The sequence below is a fragment of the Corvus kubaryi genome, unplaced genomic scaffold (genome assembly GCF_017639235.1).
Source record: "Corvus kubaryi isolate FWS band 111438036 unplaced genomic scaffold, C.kubaryi_AGA036_p1.0 65303, whole genome shotgun sequence".
Lineage (NCBI taxonomy): Eukaryota > Metazoa > Chordata > Aves > Passeriformes > Corvidae > Corvus > Corvus kubaryi.
In genome coordinates this window covers 122,517-146,683 of record NW_024581906.1, presented here as the reverse complement: position 1 = coordinate 146,683, position 24,167 = coordinate 122,517, and the positions used below count along the sequence as shown (strand labels likewise).

General features: G+C 40.2%; 1 protein-coding gene across 1 annotated transcript in view; it reads right to left on the bottom strand.

Annotated features, from left to right (window-relative positions):
* The window catches only part of LOC121673265 (glutamate receptor ionotropic, delta-2), a gene marked incomplete at its 5' end in the record, with an annotated part of 212,004 nt that overhangs the window by 65,394 nt on the left and 122,443 nt on the right, over positions 1-24,167 (bottom strand). Inside the window, one exon of the mRNA XM_042046429.1 lies at positions 2,150-2,316. Coding sequence (XP_041902363.1) covers positions 2,150-2,316 — 167 coding nt within the window. The remainder of the gene's footprint in view (positions 1-2,149; positions 2,317-24,167) is intronic.

Here is a 24,167-nt window from a genome sequence, read left to right as displayed (position 1 = left end):
TTTCAGACCATATATCTCAGGCTCTATAAATTCTCCAGGAGGTAGTATCACTGCAAGCAAATTCCAGTTTCTCTGTTCAACCATTACTTCTGCTAATGTAATGAGTTATTTTCTCACCAGTGCTAAGTTCTGCGCATCCATCCAGATCCTCCTGTGGCCCAGTATCTGACAAGTAATCCCTCTCTTCATCTACCTAAACTCTGACAACTTTAGCAGGAAATCAAAAATGAGTGCCTATGATCCCTGATTCCACCAGGGGACAACACATGACCTTTGCATTTCATTTAAGTCTCCTGATGCTATGGATTCCCCAAGCATTAAGTGGAAATGGCATTTGCTTTCCTGAGAGATGCTAATATTTAAGTATTGCTTCGAAGATCCTCAGATAAAAATACCTATATATGTGCAAATTCTTATGCTTCTTTCCTCTTTTGTATAGCTCCAAGATATAATAATACACTGAAAAGCTGAAATTTCCTTATGAAATAAAATTGTACTTGGAAATGTCAGGCCTGCACAGACCAATGATCCAGGAGTCGCTGAAGGCAGTGTATCGGAAGAAGCCTCTCCATGTGCTGAATGCTGCGGCCAAGAAGAAAGTCTCTTGCCAGAACCAGCCATAACGTCTTTTCCCATATGCCAAGAGCTATACCCAGTATACAAACCCTGTCACAAGCAGTGTCTAAGGGCAGTTTGGATGCATCCAGCTTGACTTGCAGGGCAGCAGTGGTGGGCATGAGGAATGCGGGCGTGAGCCGTGCCATGTCACTTGGCGCTTTCACCGTGTTTAGTAATAAAGACACTGGCTATGAAATTCCCTAATGTCTTCCAATTTTTGTACTCAAGCTTGCGTGGATAAGACTGTGAAGAGGATGACTTAACACCTTGACAAGCACCTGAGAACTCTAATAGGTGGAAGAATTTCTATGAAAGATTACAGGAAGGAATTTGCCTCCTTTGTTTAGAGTGCCAGAGATTTTAAGCAGAGCCAGCCTGGTCACAGCTGGAATATGAGAGTATTACAGCATTTGGTAAATATTTGCCTCTGATACTCTTTGTAATATACAAAGCAGATCATGTTTCACAGAAACTACATTTCTCACTGATCCTGTGAAAATTTTATTGTGTTGCTGCTACGTTAGCACAAAATTCAGCAATATCACTCCCGATATAGAACAGATTCAATGAATCCAAGTCTTCTCTGTTCATGCTGTAAGTGTGAGCAGAGAATGATTCCTCTGGATCTGCACAGTGTTACTCACTGGCTGCTTTCCCCCCACCATAGTCTTTGGACAAAGGCAAAGGCCCAAATTAAGCATATTTTGTATGTTTACCAGGCAGCCACACAACAGAAATCCCATCGCAGCAACTGTAAAATTTTGCTTCATGCACATAACACAAACGAACAGAAACAAGGCTGAGAGACCAGATTCAGAATGAAAAAAGGATCACGAGATTAGCCCACATCTCCTAAGCGCCAAACTGCAGATATTACACTTTAAGAAAGTTGGGTAGTTTTTTTCATTTCACACGCATCCTGATTTAGGAATCAATACTGGAGTGAAGCACAAATACTGCAAAGGCACAATACATACAATTAATTTAGTATTTCCAATCCTAATAGAAAGACAGTACCAGTAGCATCTCTAGAGATTTCACTTTTGAAACCCAAGAGATCGATTAGTATGGGGATAAGGACCTATGCTTTTGGTTTCTAATAGGGGTCTTTCCACCAAAAAATCAAATGTTCTTGTTCATTCCCTTTAGTTTTCCCATCAGTGTCCAAATTCACTTTCTTTTTCTTTAAGAAACAGCTTCTGTAATAGGAAGGGTTGAGTTATGCTGACTCTCTATAACAAATGAAGCAACTCTTCCCTCATTTTCCTGCTAATGAAGTTGAGTTCATCTCATTAATGTTTTTCAAAAGAAACAAGAACAATTCAAATAAGAGCAACACAAAGCATTTTTAATGCAGTTTCTAGAAAAGTGAATAATTCAATGTCTCGGAGAAAATGAATGCCTATGCAAGAAATGAAGTGGATTGCAAATACAAGATCTTTTCCCTTCACCAAAAATTCAATTAAAAGAAGGGTCCAGAGCTGAGAGAAACCTTCCCTTCGTACCTGCTGCTCCTACTGCAAAGCCTTACCTTTGTGAGAAGACGTCTCGGTAGGGGCTGCCGTGCTGCAGGGCGATCCCATATCCTCTGTCCGCGACAGTGTTCCCGACCGTGTAGAAGGAGCACTCCACATCATTGATGGCCACATACTCCAGCACTGCTGCGTCCCACACAAAGGCATAGTTCCCGTATTTCACCTGCAGTAAACAGAGGAAAAGCTCAGCCTACGGATGGCCAAGTCTGAAAGGAGGTCACTGCACCGGGAAATGGGGCAGTTTCAGCACAGTTCTTCAAAGGAAGTGAAGTTTGGGTGCCCAGCTGCTGCCAGCATCAAAGGTGCCCAGACACTGGTGCTATGAGGGGCTTGGGCTGAGCACCTCGGCTGAAACTGAAGAAACATGACCTGAAAACATGCCCTCAGTGACACAGTGCCATGGAGGAAATCTGACTGTCCCTTTTCAGGCAACAAAGGAAACACCATGGTCCCTCCACCAATGCTAAATTCCATGTGAAATCTTCCCCTGTTTTTATTTTGAAGTGTGAAAACAACCATTTAGAGGGAAGTTAGGTATTCCCATTGGGAGAAGCATGGGAGGGTAGGCATGGCTATCCAGAGGGAAGACCACTGTTCAGAATGGTCCACATTTCAGTCATGCTTCAAGTTCTGATGGACTTCACAAACACCCATTTGTCTTATGGGTTCTTGGGTAAGATCACACCAAGTAGATTTTTTGGGATTACTTTTCTCAGCATGAGGCATTTTCACATATCTTCGAAGACTTTCACAGAACAAGATCATGCAAGCCATTTTAACTGCTTGACTAAGATAAATCCAACGAGCTCATTACACTGAAAAGCTTTTAAAGTAATATTTTCCCATCCATTCACACTTGAAACAAATCCAGAGTTAAAAAAAAATTAAATATATGTGATGCATATGAAATTTCAGCATTTATTCAGAAGCAAGCCTTTAAAACCAGAAATTCGGTCTATACAAATCGGTGAATTTCTGCTTTCCAGAAAAATCATGTTTTTCTGAAAAAATAGTAATCTCTAGCTGCTCTACCAGACCCAGATCTTTTACAGGTTTTCTGTTTCATTGGTGTCTGTGTCAGACCAGAAGAATCACTCTGCTCTTTTCCTGCCCCTCTGCTTGGCTTCACTCAGCGCTTTCCCTGTGCTGTATTAGCCAACTAAGCTGTAAAACTAGGCTGAATCCATTGCCTTTGTACATCTAATGGGAATAAATACGTGACGGCTAAGTGAAAAGTAAACAAAACACAAAAAGGCCACGTGGGGCCAGGCAATCCAGAGAGAATTCGAAACCAAGTCAGCATATCAAAGTAAGCAATGTCAGTACATCATTTAGATTAGGCTTTGACAATGTAGATTATGTTTTTAAAGACTGTTTGCCTATAAAAGTTACTGAAGCAAGCCACACCGTCTGCTTGTTCACAAGATGTAGTGCACAAGGAACGATTGCATTTGGGACACATTCCTTTTAACTGCAGGCCTGGCAAGGGAATATTTCCTATTGCCATCTGTAGGCATGGCAGGGGGAGGATTTGTGCAGATTTTGGAACAGAAAGGGAGCCATATTATCTGTGGACTGCACAGGATTTGCAGGATAAAGAAAATTCTTTTCAAAGTGCACACACAAGTGCAGGACTGGGTCAGTTTTAATCTTCAGGCTCTGAAAATAGTCAAGAATGGTTTTTCGCTCATCCCAGTGGAAGTTTAGGTCTATCTAAACAGTCAGGGAATAAGGGATAGAAGTGAATTTGAAATTAACAAACTATACAACTTGTGTGCTTGTCCTATAGGCACTGCCACTCACAGAGCTCTCCCTAGCATGGGTTGTTCTGATCCTCCTGCAGACACCACTTGAGTAAGAAATAGCATGACTGAGAAAAAAGCCCTTCCTAGGAGAATTTAAAAGGATAATGACTCAGCCTGAAAAAGGACCATGATGTGCAGAGAACAAGGGAGGGAAATAGGAGACAAAAGCAGAAGATCAGAAGTGGGCAAATGAATCCTGGAAAGGATCAGATGGACTTTCTAAACAAAAGAATTAAGGGAAAGTGGGGTTCAAAACCCAAGTAATTTTACATGTGGGACATAACCTTTGAGGTGATGGAAAGAGCAGAGGGTTATGTTTTGACACCCGCGTTTTTCCTAAGCTGCCTTTTTATCATCCTAGTGCATTGAATTCACCTAAGTGCTTGTAAAGAGACTTATCAACTGCTCAGCTGGTCAGAAAAAATTCTCTTGATTTAGCTGCCTTGCTGTAAAACAACTCACAAAGAGAATATATAAAAGTGGTAAAAGCACTTACTGTCAATAATATCTGTGATGAAGTGGTATATGTAAGATCCTCAGAGCAGAGCTGATAATATCACAGTTCAGGTTCCCACGAAGATATTACTTTTCACAGATAAGATCACAGTGAGCCTCAGTTAAAGTGCATGGGGCACAAAAGAGACTGGAGAGCCAGAAGGGATCATTCCCATCATCTGCCTTCAACACATGATTGCTCCATGCATTAAAATACATCCTTTTTAGCATTTCTGCCCTATTCACTTACAAATATGAGGAATTCAAAACCATGGAGTAAACCTAAGTTGCAATTGTCATGCTTGCAATCCATCTCTTTAGAGAATTACTTCTTGCTCTAACATTTTTTGTTACTTCAATTTAGTCTTACTACCTATTTTTATATATATATATATATATATATATATATATATATAACTTTCTTATGTCATTCCTAGGTATTTTTGCTCTGCAGTTCTAAATACTCAGTCACACTTTGGAGCTGACACTTTTCAATTATTGATGGATCTTTCTGTCACTTAGCTGAGCTGGATATGGCTTTCTTCCATCCTTCCTTGCAATTCTATCAGTTTGGCCCTCCCATTAGCAGTGACACTACTTTTAAACTGTCTCAAATTCTTAATTTTTATGCATGGGAGAAACACTTTTCACTAAGAGAGAATCAGTTTTCTAGCAGCTCTGGAGCTACAGGATTTCCTTCTTGGAATACTCTTCTGAGAATTGGTCTAAACTCCCTGTCCAGGGATCTTTCACACAGCTCAAGACTGGTTTTAGCTTAAAGGACTAAGAATAAAATTTTGCTGGAGTATAGCATACCTGGAACATTGCTGGTATTTCACAGATATTTGCACCTACACTATGGAAAGAGGAGATGATGCTCTCTGTAAAAGGACAAGAGAATTTCAGAACAAAATGTCAGTTAAAAACTTATATCCTTCCCTCTCTCTCCCTCTTACTATGGGAAGCACATATTTTGTAGCTCTCCAATAGCTATGTGAAAGACTTCTACTTTGGGCCTCAAAATCAACAGCAAAAATTCCAGCTCTGTATTATGAGAAAAAGTTAAGAAACTTACATTCAGCCAATTATGGGAGCTAAATGAAAGCAAAATCTCCTTGGAAAAAGAAACGGATCCATGCAACGCATGTAACTCAGTACTCGCGGAAAAACTGCGTACCTGATTCTACATTTCCTCACCATTATATTGGCCTTCTGTGCAGAGAGAACAACATTTCAGGATGGTGGCAGATTTGAATGCTGTTCACACATGGCCATGCAGCCCAGGATCACCAGGGAGGTGTTTGTAGGAGGGCAGCACATTATCATTCTGCAGCAGCCCCAGCTCTCCAGTCCACCGGGGCATGCAGAACTGACACTTCGCTCTCCTTCCCTGGGGATTCCCGCCTGTCACTATGGCAGAGGCTAAAGAGACTTTTTGAGTATCTGATGTCTATTGTCATAGGGGGAAAAAAACCCCGAAACAAAACCAGGCAAAATTGAAACTGTTAGTTGTTCATCAGGGTATTTTAAAGTCAAGCACCGCAGTGGTCATTAAGTGAAACTGGGAGGTGTGGTACCACACAGAAATGCTTGGCTTGACTTCATGGTCCTGTGAGCAATTCTGAAAGAGTTACTGTAAAAAGAGTTGTTACACAGAACAGGGGTCATCAGCACATAGATGGTAAAACTATTTCTGTAGGGCTGTTATATTTCTATTTTCTATCACTGAACACTTACAAAATTTTTCTTTGCTGAACCCGTGTCTGTAGATATTAGCTAAAATTTATCCTGGATGATTCCACCAAAAACCAGTTGAGTTATAAGAGGAAAACATTTAAAGCCATTGCACTGTTGCATATGCATATATTTTATGTCAAGATGGATGTGAATAGTATTTCTTGCTACAGCTAACCCGCTCATGCAGTGTAAGCTGAATAATGTATTTGTGTACAGCTCTGGCATTCTAAAAATCACATTTCTAGGTCTAGCAAATGTTAAATTTCAGAGAAAGTAATTGTAAGTAAACAACAACCAATTGCTGCAATTTTCCATACGTGTCTTCTTGGATAATATCTTTTCTGTATTTTGAATTCCTCTATAAAAGAAATACAAAGAATCGTTGTGAAAGAAAAAAAATACACAACAGATCGCAGGTTAAAAGGAACTGGCAATTTTTTTTTCCTGCAGGCCTCTTTTAAATATTTCATTGTACGTAAAGTGTGTTAACTCTTATAAAAACAATGGAACTCATAAGGGCAGGGAAGTCTTACGTTTGAACTGATTAAAATGATATTAATTTTCTAGAGGAAAATCTTAAAATTTTTAGATAATGCTGATGAAGCCCATTTTCTTAACTCCCTGTGCCTACACCCCAGCGTCACAGCAGTGGTGCTTTTCTACTCCTTTCCATTATCAGTCAGGTGCCAACTGCTGTACACCTTTCCCTGCCTATGAAGTTGTGAGCTGCAGTATTTGTTGTATTTTAGCTAAGGATACAAACTGACTCTTCCCCAGCACAGAAGCAGCAGCTCCAGCTCTGACTTAAACCCAGTCAAGGACATTGGTTAATCACCTGCTCCATACAGCATTTTGAGAGTCCTGTTCTCCAAGATGGACCATTCCACTGCACTGACTACACAGAGGAAAAAACACCATCCAGTGCTTCTAGCTAGACCTTTGCCCATCAGCGTGGAGCTGAGACTTTGGCATGTATAAATACATAAATGAAATTTTTGATACACTCTTGCCATGTTCAGCAAGTGTGCAGCAGCTACAGCTTGCAGAGGGATGTGCTCCTCTCTACAGCACAGCCTCACCAAGGCTGCTATTACACAAGGAATGAAGAAGAGGGGAGAAAATTGAGTGAACATTTGCAAATAGATGAGTGAAAGCTGGTATACGTAGTGTGGATATTGTACTCCAAAATGGGAAAAGGAAAAGATGAAATCTGAGGCGGAAGCCTAAATCTAGATTTTCAGATTGTCAGATGTTGGCAGACAGGTTGATGGCATTCACAAGAGAGGGTTTTTTTCAGCAGAAGGGAATGGAAACACTTTCCATAATCCTCTTGCAAGAGGCCAATGAAGTTGTTGTTTATCGGACTGCAGCAGAAGTCAGATCTTCTGCCTTCAGAGAAATTCTCATTTGCTAATTTGTTTTCCTCAGGGGACCAAGGCTTCAAGTCTTGGTTTTGTTCACAAAGGGCACAAATTCATCTGACTTCTGTTTGGATCCCGGTGAAATAAAACCTTACATTTCAGCTTTGTTGAATAGATCCCAATAATTTACAAAAGTAAATCATTCTGTACATCCAAATTGCAATTTTGGAGCTTCTTGCCCCACTCTCCCTTGCAGGACAGTGCGTGTGGCTGATCTGCATAACTTAAGACTGAAATGCAGTCATGCATTTAGGGAATCTGAATCTGACCGACAGCTCTCTGCAGTGCAAGACAGGAGCTGGATTCCCATGATGGTATTAGAGCACAGAATGAAAATTCATATATTTTATATATATATATATATATATATGTATATATAAGAAACTCATCAAGGTAACCAGCTACTACTACTACTACTACTACTACTACTAGTACTATCACCGCCTTTAGTATGTAATTTTGCAGGGCCTATAGAAAATTATTTAAGTTCAAGGGCTACTATTTGAAAAACATTGAAGTGTATTCTTTGTACTTATTCAAACAGAAAATGCAGAATAGTTTCTAAAAGCATCACTGAGCCCAGGAGAAAACAGCAGCAGAAATGAAACACCTGGGAAGCTTAGGGGAAAAAAAAGGAGATTAGAAATCCCAGCCTCATCTCTTCTTCAGTATGAAGTTTATCTTTCATTACAGTGTCTTATCAGCTGGAATGACATGTCTATTTGTTACTTATAAAACTTAATAAGGAAAAGCATTAATTCCTCATATGCAGCCTGCCATCAACTTCTTGAGAAAAGCCTCATGATCACATGTTCACTTGTTGCACTGGGCAGACCTTGAATAATTCATCCAGAATAAGAATTACTCAGGTATGAGAGCTCTGTAATGAGAGGGCACCACAGTGTCAGAACTTTCCCAGTGCTCAGTGCTGTCACATTTTGCCATTGTAATTAAAGGTATCTTGTAAGTTAACACGAAAGAAAATAACAAGCAGAGCAAAACAGTGGAGGCCAACTGAAGGTACAGTTCTGAGGGTGGGGGGAGAACAGAGCCAGCTGCCTCTTCAGGTGATCACAGCAAAGCACTAAAAAACCAGCAGATCATGCTGATCACTGACATGCAGCTGAACCACAGGTTCGCTACAGCAAACATTCATTTCAGATGGAAGAGACACAGCAGAATAAAACAAATCTCAGCAAAGCAGGCCTTTGAAAGGTAAGGAAGCAATACCTTTTTTTTATTATGCCAGCTTCTCACTTATTCTTTGGCAACCAAGTGCTGCAGATAGCAATACATATTGTTTTAAGAGTATCACTAATGAAGGTCATATAGAGAAATTATATGAAAGCACTTCAGAAAATTAGATCTGTGGTAACCAAGTGGCAGTCTCAATAATGAGGCAACTTTAAACCAAATGTTGCTAAAGGCATCCCCCTCTTCTGATAAATTAATATTTTTGTGATAGTTAATTCCCTATAAAAGAACATTTAAATGAGGAAACGTACATGGGTCAATACTCCTCATTTGGGTGGAAAAAAAAATTGTGGATTGAAGTACCATGGAGAAGCTAAACAGAGGTAAATTTAGAAAAGCAGAATTCCTCTTTATATTAAATCAATCCAGTATGATGCTCACTGAAAGGTTCTTGTCCCCCTTCTTTAGAATAGAAGCCTAACTGCAATTCTTGGGCAGCATTCCTTTTTCAAAGACACACTTACTGAATACCAACTGCAAGGAGAGAAAAATCATTAAACGTCAAAAAACTACTCATCAAAACCATTCATCAGTTGAAAAAGAACTGTAACCACAAGAAAAATCTTTGCAAAACTACCAGTGATACTGAAAAATTCTTTTTTGAAATTCTATTTTGAAATAATAGTTTCGTTTTAGAAACTTATTTTAAAGAAACTGACTTACCTTTCAGTTTTTTATATTCCTTGTACATGAGCCCTGGCCACTTTCCTAGTGGTAATAGGATTCAAGATGTCCCACTATTCACACAAAAGAATTTAACTACCTTCTTTTGAACCATTGTATTCTTCTCTTTTTGATAAGCATCTCCTGCCCAGATTTGGATGGAGCCAGCTTGGTCAAGACACAGTCTCTCGAGCTTCAAAAGAAAAGCTTCCCAGCCCCTCTTTTTCACCTATCTGAAATTACACTGCACAGCAACTTAGCATGTTTCCCCTCATTTTGATGACCTGCAGGAGACAAGAAGCACTAACTGCTGGCAACCCGCACAAGCTTGGGCTGGAGCACGAAGGAGGAGGTTTGGATCATGAAGCTCAGTGCTTTCATATCCATTTGCTTGCATACAGACTTTGCTTGTCTCAAAAGCCTCCTCTTCCTTTGGAGAACCTGCATGAAACCACTTATCTTCTCTGGCAGTTAATCTTCCCCCTAAGTGCAGCAGGTCATGTGGCCATGGAAAGAGGCAAACAGAGATTTGTCCCCACCCCTTCAGGTTTCTACCTTTCAGCAACCCCTGGCATCTGCTTTCCCTGGGAGCTCAATAAAGGCTACCATAGGGTGTCTCTGAGTACTTTTGGAAGACTGTAAGTTCAGGCTGCTGCACAGACTGGTTCCTAATGTCACCACACCATCCCTTGTCACTGCCTTGTCAGGTCTTTGGAGACCCCACTGCTGAATGCATTTTGATTCGTGCAAGAAGGTGCTTTGAACCCACAGGAAAAGAGAACATTACAGATTTGAGCCATCAAAGTTTTCTCTTTCTTTTGCGGTTTAGGACCCATGGAAGACATCAGGAGCTGTGGGAGGGGAAAGAAGACCAGTGCAGTCACATTTTTTACTCAGTTCAGATTGCCTTCTTGTTATCACCCTGCAGACAACTGAGAAGATGACACAACAGAACTTGTCCCATAAGGTCCCTGTAAGTCTTGAAGATGGCTCCTGTCTCTGCTGCCCTCCCTGCAGCAAGCCTACAGCCCCTGCTTGCAGTCACAAACTAGGAAGTCAAACCCCTCACATAAAACAGTGAATACAAAGGATGCTGTTAAGAGTCATTCACAATGCACAGCCAGGCAGAGCAAGGCCAGGTAGAGGAGCAGGTACCCAAGTTCTGTATGTGTAAAGGTAAATCAAGATGTAAACAGTGTCCAGAAGGAGTTTCAAGTTCAAGCAGCACTCAAAACAGTTCAACAGCTCCTGAGCACTCTTCACAGCCAACTAGGGATTTTATGTTTACTGCCACTCTAATTTCAGGTGATAGTTGGGCTTTTGCATCTTTACAGAGTGAAATACTTACAGCCTTTGCCTTCAAATGTACACAGACCAGTTCATCTCTGGCTACAGGCATTTCCACTTATCCAGGGCTGTAACATTCATTTGGCACACCTTTGTAAATAACAGATGAAGTGCAAGTCACACACTTCCATTATATTTGCTTTTAATTCATCCTGATCTGCCCACACCATAGCTCAGATGCCAGGAATCAGTTTACAGATGACAGAACTGAGAAACAGTTGCCAAACATCAACTGAAAACAAATGAATTACTGAAAAACAATCACTTGTGCTGGAGGAGTCATTCAGGACTGGTATTTTTCATGATTTTTAGTCCCTTCCTTCTCTTGAAACAGGAATCAACAGAAATTCCTGGGCAGGACACTTGACACAAACTCAGAGATGTAATTTTAAACACAGACCTTTTGCTTGGTGAAAGTGATAGATTGAGCTGGACAGAAATTAGTTATCTTTCTGCACAAGGAATTTCAAAATTTTGAATTAAGGAAAAATATCACCAAAACCAGTAAAAAAAAATCCAAACTGGAGAATATTTTTATTCCAAAAAGTTGACTTCAATCTGAATTACTTTCCTGCCATGGATTAACATTTCAAAATGAAAAAAAACCCACTTTGATCAAAAAGATAGTCGTTGAATATGAAAATACCCTATGATGACATGTTGACAATTTTAGTGCTTTTGAAACTATGCAGTATTTTATAAAAATACTTATCCTTCCTTACACAGTTTCAGTTTCAATTATGATTATATTCCAGTGAATAAATCCCTAATGATAGCTCACTCTGGTTTACTTGAGCCATGTTTTTAGGCATCTTAAAAAAATCTAAATATGTATAAATAGAATCATTAAGGCAATAAGAAATTGTATTTCCTGCTCCACTACTGATTTCCTGTGAGTCTAATGAATCATGGAAACTGACGTCTCTTTATGTGTTGCTCAAGACTCTCAAATTCAAACTTGGACAAAGTATGCTGAGAAATCTCATTCTATCATAAACAAGGATAGTTCATTGGTAAACATACATTATAATTAGTCACCCAGTCTTACTTATTTTCTTAATTTGAATTTGATGTGTATACCCCGTGTCACTGGATATACAAATAGAATACAATTGGGTTAAAATCAAGTACTTGTTCTAGTCCTACCCTGTTAATAAAAATGCCAAGGTATCTTTGAGAGAAGTCATGAGAAAAGTAAAGTACTTATGTAACAGAAAAAAAAATTTCATCATGTAATCAGAGCTTATTTGCCATCTTAAAATGAAGTAGCATTTCAGCTGGAATTAGGAATATCAACTGAGATTTTCTTAGTTAGAAAATTCACTTGCAAATCAGGTATTTGTGCATGCAGTGTTGGCAGCTAAGTGCCCACCTAATCATGTACATCAGTAAACATCTTACTTGAGTGAATGAAGTAATTTCATTAGGTAGCACCAAACAATGGGAAAGGAAGTTGAAAAACACATGCAAAAGAATCCTAAAATAATGAACTTGATATTCTAGCACTTAATCTAAAGTGTAGCGGGTATCACCCAGCATCTGATGGCTTGAAAAAGGCCACTACCTTGTTAGGAAATGTAATCTCATCAGTGTTGTCTTATTTATTTCACTGAAAACCAAGTTGGACTATGTCTATGTAAAGAAGGAATATCTAAACTGCTGTTCCTTGTTAGTTACATTTATATCACAACATAACTTTAAAATAATTTCTCTTTCAGAGCTCTCCCATGAGAAGGACAGTGTATTGGATACATACATACTAAAGTTAGGGAAGAACTGCAGTTTTTCCTCTGGCTTTCAAAAAATTAGGTACTTCATTTCACAGGAACATGTGAGCTGCCAGCACAGTGGCAAGGGTGGAAAAAGACCTTAACTGACTGCCAAAACAGAAAAATAATAATTTAAGTGCCCAGTTCTATATTATTGGCATGCTCCTTGTTCCTTCAGTATGGATTTTTAAATGGAAAATGATGAAATCAATGGGGTTTTTTTACTTTTTAAGGGAGATACTAAAGGATGCTGCACAGCTTCTGCCACATTGGTGATAAGTACCTGACTAAGTTTTCAGGAAAATCAGCTGCATGCCTGCATCTGTACAAACAGCCAGTGCAGTGCTCTGGATGCAGATACAGCTCCTTTCTGTGTGCACTTCTATTAAAACATCGTACTGCACACACGTGGGCTCTTCATCTGAAAAGATCATCCCTTCAGACACAAAGGGAAAGCACGATTCCTACAAATCGACATCCATGTCAAGTCCAATATAGTATCATTGTTGCTACATCACTCATGTTCAATTTTGGAAAAACTTTAATTCACAAGATGTATATAAGAAAGCAGAGCAAACACAATGCCAGAAAAATATATCCTCCTTTATGTATGACATATCTATGAAGAGCATATTGTATTGTAGCTGAAGAAGATTAAACCACAATAATATTTTCTCTTGTCTCTTTTAAAACTTCTTTTTATTCTTTTTGTCATATTTCAAATTATTTAGAGCTGAACAATGCAAGTACAATGGGAATCTGAGACCCAGTACAGGCATCTACATTTGGCAGCTAGTGAATAACTAATAGTCAGTTCAATGGGCTTACTCTGTACCTACATGGGGCACACACCAGAACCTAGGTCTAGCAATGTATGGGCTGAATGAACTGAGATAAATCACAGACTGTAAAAATATGACAACAACCTAGTAAAAAACAAAGAACAGAAATCTAGAAATTGAGAATAACATGATAAAGATGAGATCAAAACTGCAGCTGCAAAATTTAGATAAAACTTGTCATGGAGTGTTAGAAATGCCTCATAGCTTAAAAATTTTAGGGTAGAAATAAATAAAATAATATAAATAAATAATATAAATAAAATAAATAACTAAAATAAACTGAAACCTGTATAGAAGGTGTGCAATATAAATCCTGAAAGGATATGGTACAATTTGATGCAGTATCAGCCCAAAAGTGTACCATGTGAAACTCTATGGGGACTGAAGAAACTCCACCAGGCCTAGGACTACTACTAGAAAGAAATTCAAAACAAACCTTCTGCAAGCTTCTCTGTTATTTGGTTGTGATTTGTCCTCCTTCAGCCAGGAATGGATCTGGATGTGATATAACGTTATGTTAAGTAATTCTTGTTGTCATGAGATTTCCCCTTTGTAACTCTGTTCACAAGGTCGGAAACAGCCAAGTCAGCTTCCAATTGGTGAATGGAAATAGAAATTGAGCTGAAGTCTACCACTGACTGCTTTCAATGGATGCCAAATTTGAGCTAAAGAATTTTCATGTTGGCTGTAGGGAGAAATTAACTTTGAAGATAGGAGAAAGGATGTGGTAGAAAGACAGAGAAAACGTTTGATGGGATGTCCTACGAAGGTGGAGAAGCCAGCTGATTAGAGGCTGAATTGGGCAATTCAAGATCTTGAAAAGCAGAACACTAGTTTGGGAGGAGAGAGGTACTGCAAGAAGCATAGCAAAATCCATCCGATATGATGAATTTATGTGATCTTTAGTTACAAGCTTGGCTGATATTTCCACTCCACTAAACTTCATCTAAATTTTGCAAAATCACTACGGTGTCTAATAAGGTGGGGAGATTCTCAACACCACACGAGAGGATGTATTTAGAAGTACAATTTTCTAACTCAAGATTGCTATTGGCATCTATCAAAAGACAAAATAATACCCTGAGTATTTTCCACAACTGTTGTAATTAGCAAACATATGCTATATGTCATTACATTAGCCAGAATTTTGTTATGAGCTCTTTTGAATTACTTCTGGGTTTGCCTAGTTCGATTCTCTTCTAAAATCTCATATTGCTCTGCTGTCTTTGCTGTGTTCCATCTGCTGCTCACTTTGTTGGATCTGAAACGATTTAATGATCGCTCTAATCAAGAATAAGATACTGTTTAAATAAAACCATCTCCTTCATTTAGCTTTCAGCACAACCATTGCATAATCAAAGAGGTTCAGTTTAGTAACAGCATGATCTGAAGGACTGAAAGCACTTTGCAAACATTCATTTATTGATGCTCACGTTTTCTTTTTGTGAGGAAACATTCCTGCCTTTGCTGGTTACACCTGCCCTGTGTGCACCTACATTGTTGTGTGTTGCCTCCTGACTATGCTGTGAACCACAACATTTGGACTCCAAGAGATTCATACAACAACTTGTGCGTAAAGACATCACTGGAGAAGAATTGTAGCACTTAAGGCCAAAATTTTGATCCTGAAGATATTGCTGCTTATAACCACCTAATTTTTTTCATGCCAAATTCTGCTTTTGAGCATGCAGTAGCTGTGGGCCTCCCCTCTAAGAGGGATGAGCAGACTGGTGTCCTCTCCCATATCAATTCCCAGTGAAAACCCATGAATGAGGTGAGTGGGTACTTGTGCCCATTGAGAGGCCCAGTCCAGCAGCTTTCAAGTGCATACTTGAAGTGTCACATAAAACACAACCACGCTCAGAACTCCTGCCACGTGTGAAACAAAATGTAAAGATTTTCAAACTTGGATTTGTCACATTTTTCTGACCACATGCAGTTTAAGAAGCAAGTCCATGCCATTTCTCCATGCTGCAGGACACAAATCATTGTTTTTGGCGTCTTCCCGTGGTAACAAATTCAGACCATTTGGAATCAAGTTATGTTGCAGTACCTTGGATAATCACAAGACATGTCCTGGCCATCAATCTCTTATAAAACAGAGTATAAAGAACTGCATTCAGGACTGAATGGAAGACTGAAATTTAGGGGTTCCCTGGGAATTTGTATTACAGACTGTCAGGGACAAGACTCACTGATGGGAAGGTGCTATGTCCTAGATTCGTTTACTCACAGGTTGAGAATTCTTGCTAGAAATATATTTGTGTTTGTTTTGACTGGGATGGTTAATTTTCTTTGTACTAGCTAGTATGGGCTATGTTTTGGATTTTTGCTGGAAACAGTGTCAATAGCACAGGGATATTTTCATTATTGCTGAGCAGAGCTTCCACCATGTCAAGGCCTTTTCTGCTCCTCCCACCACCCCACCAGCGAGGAGACTGGGGGTGCAGGAGGAGTTGAGAGGGGACACAGTGGGTACAGCTGACCCCAGGGTATCCCACACCATGTGACATCATGCTCAGCATATAGAGCCAATGGAAGAAGGAGGAAGGGGGGAATATTCAGAGTGCTGGTATTTGTCTTCCCAAGTACCTGTTACACGTGAGCCCTGCTTTCCTGGGGATGGCTGAACACCTGCCTGCCTGTGGGAAGTGGTGAATGGATTCCATGTTTTGCTTTGATTGCTTGTGTGGCTTTCTCTTTATTTATTAAACCATCTTTATCTCAAGCCATGAGTTTTCTCACTTTCACTCTGCTGATTCTCTCCCCTGTCCTGAGATGAGGGAGAGTGACAGAGTGGCTGTGTGGGGTTGTGATGCCAGCTGGGGTCAAACCTTGACTGCATTACAGGGAAATCCTGCTCTGAGGTCAGAGTGATAAAACAAAACAATCTTCTACGCTTTGATTGATGCTATGACCAGAACCCTTACGGACTTTTATAATGCAGTTGCTTATCTACTGGGTTTTTCATTACAGATGCATTGTGTTCTCCACCCATCTTGATACAGCCCCTGGGATTGATATCTCTCCCTCTCTTACATTCAGCAGGGAATGGGGTCTGGTTTATTTGATTAAACAGCCCTTCTGCAAACAGCCATAAACACCAATCAGCCCCCATGCAGCGGGAAAGCTTTAGAGCTGGGAATAGTAAACAACTCTCTCCTGCCATTGTAATTCAGGAAGGGAGTTGTGCAGCCCATCTAGAGCAGTTATTTCATGCAAAAGAATAGAAGAATGATATGTGATTTCAGCCTGGTTAAAATGCTTCTTAAAATACTCCACGTGGCACTTTAATCATCTCCTTCCATAGCTTGGCTCTTGAAAAGAAACTCATTTATTGTAGTCACATTTTCAAACTGGACAACTCTGCCACCTAATTCAAATGCAAAGAGACATAAACTGCTTGATGGCAATTTAACTAAAGAGAATAAATGGTGAGAAAAACCCAATTATAACTACTCCTCAGCCTGAGGAAAGATTTTGCTTATTTAACAGAAGAATTTTAGCTTTATTTTTAGTTGACACACTTTAGGAAAACCCACTTGCCTACCTGGCAATAACTATGGAAAAGCAAAGCACCCCCAAAAGCCTTTGCTCATGTCATGACACCAGACTGTAGTGAAGCCTGACAACATGTGCAGAAGAGACTTTCTGCTTACTGCAATTATCCTGTAAAGCAATAACCCCCTACCTCCCAATCTCAGGATTTTGTTGGCATGAGTATGGTTTAAGCCCACAAACGTTAATCATAGGTTCTGGCATGCTGCAGAGTAGGACAGCAATTACTTTTGAGTAGAAACTATCTAGTTTGAACCACCAGACCTGCTCCAAACTGGTCCTCGTTCTCCTCTCTCCCTCCTTAAACACGATATAAGCATTTCTTTTTCTCATAACACTGTGAATAAATGAATAAGCTTAAGTGACTGAAATAAATCAATAAAATGATATACTCCAACAAAATGCAGTTTTACTAGAGTATTTCCCACTATGTATAATGAAATGACTGTCAAAAAGCAGCCAACAACAAAAGTCTGCTCAGTCTCTAGCCAGGTGTTTTCAGATTAGATATAAGAGCTCTCTCTGGCTGTAAAACTTCTATGTGCAATTAAATGCACAGAGCTATTTAGAAGCACAGACTTGGAGCTTGTAGAACAACCACCATTTTGGGGATGTATAGGGTTCCTCTTCTGTATTTGAAAAATTACACATTTTGTGTGTTTTATTTCTCTCCATGGTATCTTAAACTGTCCTGTTTTGAAACTAGGATGACTTTAAGGGCAATCAACTGTTTTAATTATATCTTCTGATACTTAGAGGCTTGATACTTATACATGTTAGAGATTAGAAAGGTTGATTTTCCCAAGTATTCTGCGAGTGATTTTTAGTTTGCAATTTAATTTTCCTGCACCATTCTTAGTACTTCACTAGCCTGTCATCGCCTACCAGTAAGTTTATTAATGCATTGACTATTTAAGGATGATATTGTAAAAAGTTGCTATTAGAGCAGATGCAGGCTCTCCTCATCTATCCACTTTTTCTTTTCTATGGCTTCCAGCTGTAAGAGTATTAGAATGGAAAAATTCTGAATCATTTCATGAGGAGCTATAAAGTGTCTTACAGTGGAGATTTCCTACAGATCTACTCACTGCAATTGCATTTGCTGATCTCTGGAACAGACATTTTGTTTAGTAATAAGTTGTTGAACAGAAATTATCTAAAGCTATCAAAACTGTTTTATGAATGATTGATATAGCAGCTCCAAAAACATGAAACAAGATCCCTCTGTTACCTCTTGTCCTTCTCTCACGATTTCAGACTCACAGCCTCACAGTCAAAGTCGTGCTTTAAGGCTGGAACATAGGGGATGTATAAAATGCACTCTTTCTCATTATTTCTGTTCATCTCTCTTTTCTATTGCATATATCCTTTAAACAGCCTTACATTCAATCCCATCATTTACATTTGTTAATGCATCCTGAAGTATTTCGGTATTATTAAAATATGTTAATACACAAAAATGATAGCTGGAAACGTTAAAGCAAGAAAGTGAATACATTACCAAGTTCTGTGCCTGGAGCAAGAGTGTGCTCTCCTGCCTCCATCTACTGATTATTAGACAGAGCCTGCATCTCCCTCGTCTGTGTGTGATACATCCCCAGAGCAGCCCACCACATTATGAGCCAGCAACCCGGCTTCAAAGTCGGAGTTTGGGAATGCTTCATCTGATTGCAAATGGAAATGGTTGCACAGATCAACAGTGAAACACTGTAAGGCAGTGGAGATAACAAAGGGGATGTGTAACAGTCTGGAGAGGTGAAGGGTGGAAAGAAGAAAGGAATTAGCTGGGGAAAAGTTGGAGTAGCTGTTATCCAAACAGAAAAGACAGAGGGTCAAAAAGCAGACAAATGAAAAAGTAGGAGGGAAGAAACAAAATGAAGTGAGAATTCAGAAGGAAAAGAACAAGCAGAGGTTGCTGGAGCTGCGTAGGAGTCTGTGTAGTCCCCAGACACTCTTGGGAGGGTGATGTTATTAATCTTCATGAACCTAGAAATGTTACAGAACCTCTGCAGGAAAAGCACTAAGTTAATGGAGATAAAGTGGAGAAATAAGAGCTCACAGGACCAGAATAACAGATGCCTGATAACTTTCGTGTTCCCTGTGGCCAAACAGGAGTGCTCCAAATGCCAAACTACTCTTCTTTGTCAGGCATTTTGTAGAGTTTTTCTTTCTTAGGACAACGAGAATGCAAAATGAGGTAGCAATTTTTGACAGAACTTTTCCATTGATGCTTTTTAAAAAGGGATCTGGAACTAGATTTGGGCACAAAAGAAAATTTGTGGTTGCTGAACTACACAAATTCAAATCTTTTGTCATCCTCCCATAGGAAAATGTCTGCAAGAAGTGACCTGAAGAAGTAAAAGAATTACTTAGAGTAGGACATTTTGCTCATCCCAAGTTTTGCTTCCTTACAGGTTGCACAAACACGACCCATATCTGATGTGACCAGACTAGGAAAACATATGCCTGGGAGTTTGTAACTTCCATCAGGAGCCCCTCTTGTTTAATAAAGAGCAATGAATGTGCTACTCAAAAATCCAAAGAATGGAAAATCCCTCCACAAGCCGCTGGCACAGGAGGAGGTTCACTGCTCTGCAGGCACCTCAGCACAGTTTGCTCATCTCTCATCATACAGTTTTTGGTCATTTAAAGCTGTTGGTCACAACCTTTTTTTCCAAAGCAATGCCACAGACTGAACAGCCTGAGAAGGTAGTGGATCAATTTTTACCAACAGCATTAGAGGTAGATTCATGGGTTGGAAAAATTCCAAACATTTATTATCTAGCAGAAGTTTCCTTGCATTGCTTTTTCATTATATATATCCAGCATGTCTTCACTGTAAGATGCCACACCAGGACCAACATCACTCTAGCAGCAGGACCCAAATAACAACTGAGACCTTACAAAACTGACCCCTCAGTATCTTTCTGCCCCAAAGAATCTGCATCTCCCAAACCCTTCCTGACCTCTGCAGCCAATAAACTTTGGTTTTAATTGAGAGAGCAACATGCAGCAGAATTTCACTTTGCTACAAATAGATCTGTAAAGACATTTCCAGTCTTGTACTCTTTAATAAATCCCGTGTGTTACTCAGGAGATGGTTTGTAACAGCACCCAGGAGAGCTGTTTCTCTTTCAGACCTCTCCCCTGCTAATGCATAATAAATGCATTCATCACCTACTAAATACTCACAACCCTTTTTATAGAATATGACAACAGCATTGCTCTGTTAGATGTAAATATGCACAAACTAAGCTACTCATTTGTAGGGGTGGGTTCAGCATCCTTTTCTGTTTATACCATCCTTTCTAAAAGGTGTCTCCCTAACACTGAGTGTGACCAGCTCCGAAAAATTAGGCAACAAATAATACTAGCAAAAAAAATTCCTGTGAGCATTATCCCGACATGCTCATACTCAGCTTTTACAACCACTGACTGAAAATGCATGCCTTTTCTTAAATTAGTTCCTAATTGTCAGTTTTCTTACTCCCTGATACCTTCCAAAATTTTTGATCCTGTAAAAATCCCAGCTTCAGGACAGAACTTGGAATTTCTACAATTAATCACCTGCCAGTGCAAATGAAAGCAGCATTCATACTGCTTAGTTATGCATAAATTTAAAGTCTCCCATAAATAATGCTTGAGATGATGCTATTCAGATGTGATAGGGGCATGGAAACAAATGTGGATATATACTGGTCTGGCAGCAATTCCCAAAGTGCTCAGGACCAGAAAAAGGCACCAGAAGATACAAAGTCCTCACACACGAAGCCACAAGCAGTTACTCCACGTGTGGTGGTCGAGGTACCCTCTCCATCAGAGTGCAGTGTTCCCACCTTCCCTACCTATCAGACACATCCAAAGTTCTCCAGAAATAACAAAAAACCCCAACCAACCAACAACAAAACAAAAAAGGAAACTCCTATTTGTTATCTCAACAGCTAGAGACTGGGGGCTATTAACACAAAATTCGTGCTACATTTTGCATGTACATAAGGATTATTTTAGACCAAATGGCTGGCAGTGCACCCTGGGCCTGATAGTGCCAGCTACCCCTACACTCCTACAGAGCTGGTCTTCTGCCATCAGGACAGGGATGCACTACAGACATTTTGCTCATAAGTCCATCTTAATTAGTCCAGTTCTACATAAGAAAAAAATCAAGTGAAATCTCTACTCTCAAAGAAATCAGTTTTCCCCTCTGGACTGTTCTGGCCTGTAAAAATAGGGCTCCAGGGTTAGACACAGGCCAAGGTGTGAAGTACTGAGCTTTGCATTTGGCCATCAGGATGAAGGATGGGGACCACACCCCCATCCCATGTTCACTCCTCAAAGGGCTGCCATCTATCCTTTCTCCAGCTGAAAAGTCTGGACTCAGCTCTCTGCAAAATGCAGTTCTACAGGACTGAAGCAAAATTAGTTCCTCAGGGTATATTTTGCTGTGTCTTATTTTTATTTCCATTTCTAGTCATGGAATACGATCTTAGTTTGGTTGATACTGTACAAAATAAGCCACCAAGAAAAATAGGATGCCATCTTAGGCACTCCTGACCACTCTCTAGAGAAGAAAATTGCCTGTCTACAATAGCTAGGAAAGAAACTTGGACACCTAAATTAGACACCTCAAGTTACACATGATGGGGGTATACTTATAGCCATTGACAGATCAAGGTGAAGCAAGGTTTTAAGAAAGAATTATCTTTGAACAGAAGATGGGATATATCTGTGGGAAGAGCCCTAAATAACAAAGTTTTCAGGCAAACAAGCATCTAAAAACAAGCAGAAAACTTCAAGATTAGAAACTACCTCTGAAATTAATGCAATGATGTTGTTGTTAATCAATGAGAAAATTCAAAAGAAATATGTAGCTGGCACCACTGAATCTGGAGAAACTGAAGAATAACATGGAGAAATTGCTCAATAAAATCTTATTTCCCCCCTCTTTTTTTATATTGTGTCAGACTGTTATGAACTTTTAGTTCCCATGCTCATCTTTTGAAGTTAGGCTGTAGCTCTCCTCTGAGGATGAAGGCTGAAAGGTCAGGCACAGAGAGTTTGTTTTTTGAGAGATACTATTCATCTGATAATGGTGGTGTTCATTAATTTAGTTCATTCTGGGGGTACAGTAGTTCTTTGGTTTCCCCCACATCCCATCTATGCCAGTATTTAGATGATTACAGTGTGCATTCCTCTCTCCCCCCTGATTTGGCAGCTATAAAATAAACCAAAGGGAGGGAAAGAGCATAAAGAAGCAACAAAACAGAGCTCCTCAGCTGATGGGTACCGATCATAGCACACCAGGGACCTGGTTGTCAATGTTTTTGTTACTGTAATAACAAAGGGGAGTGCTCAGGAGTTTGAAGGAAAGACATGACTACTGTATTGAAGGAAAACATACCTTACAGAAGGGTCCTTAGAGAAAGCATAAAGATGCCTGCTTGAAAAAGGAGTTGCACTGGAAGCTCACACAAACGATTTCCACCTCAGAAATGAGAACGCTACAGGGAGAGTCAGAATTCACCATGAAAGGCCTTGAAAGTCAAGGCAATTTTATTTATTTATTTATTTTTTACCCAGAAGCATTTTCAATGGAACTAAATGGAAAAAAAATTCTTTATAGAGGCCCTAGAAAAGAACACTGGAAACTACTGAAGTGACAGGCTGGAGGTTGTATGGACAAAACGTAGACATGTCATGGAAAGTAAATTGGCAAGACTTAAATAGACACACCAGCAATAGAAAGCCACAGGAAAGAAAATTTAAAATGATGAAGTCAGCTTCTGTAGGCTGAAGGTTGAGCTAAGTGGTCAGACATGAACAGACAGCAGAGGAAAAACACACAAATCTTATTTCAGATGAAAGAAGCTCAGCTCAGTTTAAGAGAAGTAAAACTTCAAGTTGTCTTCATGGAGCCAATTTGTTTGGACTTAAGGGACAGGGATAAGCTATAGATACAAAAGAATATGGTCTTGGATGTAGGATGGCCCACAAACATTTCAGAACAGGAATGTCTCCACCAACCAACAAGAAGGAGACGCAAGCTCCCCTAGGTGCCATAGGCTTTTGGAGGATGCATATTCCTGAGTACAGCCAGATTGTGAGTGCTCTTTATTTGGTAAGGCACAAGAAGAACGATTTCCATTGGGGCCCTGAACAGCAACAAGCTTTTGCCCAGATCAAGCAGGAAATCGCTCACGCTGTAGCCCTTGGCCCAGTTAGGACAGGACCAGAGGTGAAGAACGTGCTCTACTCTGCAGCCGGGAGCCATGGTCTGTCCTGGAGCCTCTGGCAGAAGGTGCCTGGTGAGACTCGGGGCCGACCACTGGGATTCTGGAGCCGAAGATACAGAGGGTCTGAAGCCAACTACACTCCCACAGAGAAAGAAATCTTGGCAGCTTATGAAGGAGTCCAAGCTGTCTCAGAAGTAATTGGCACTGAGGCACAACTCCTCCTGGCACCCTGACTACCGGTGCTGGGGTGGATGTTCAAAGCAGAGGTTCCCTCTACCCACCACGCCACCAATGCCACATGGAGCAAATGGATTGCTCTCATCACACAGTGCGCCTGTATTGGAAAACTGAATCGCCCTGGGATTTTGGAAATAATTACAAATTGGCCTGAAGGTGAAAACTTTGGTCTCGCTGATGAAGAAGAACAAGAACAAGTGACACGCGCTGAAGAAGCTCCACCGTACAACCAACTGCCAGCAGAAGACACATGCTACACTCTTTTCACCGATGGCTCTTGTCGCATCGTAGGGATGAAATGAAAGTGGAAAGCAGCCATATGGAGTCCCACACGACGGGTTGCAGAAGCTACTGAAGGAGCAGGTGGATCAAACCAACTCGCTGAACTCAAAGCTGTTCAACTAGCCCTGGATATTGCTGAAAGAGAGAAGTGGCCAAAGCTCTACCTCTACACTGATTCATGGATGGTAGCCAATGCTCTGTGGGGATGGCTGGAAAAGTGGGAAAAAGCTAATTGGCAGCGTAGGGGAAAACCAATCTGGGCAGCTGAGGAGTGGAAAAACATCACTGCCCGAGTAAGAAAGCTGGTTGTGAAAGTCCGCCATGTAGATGTCCATGTCCCCAAGAGTAGGGCTAATGAAGATGAGGAGGACCCT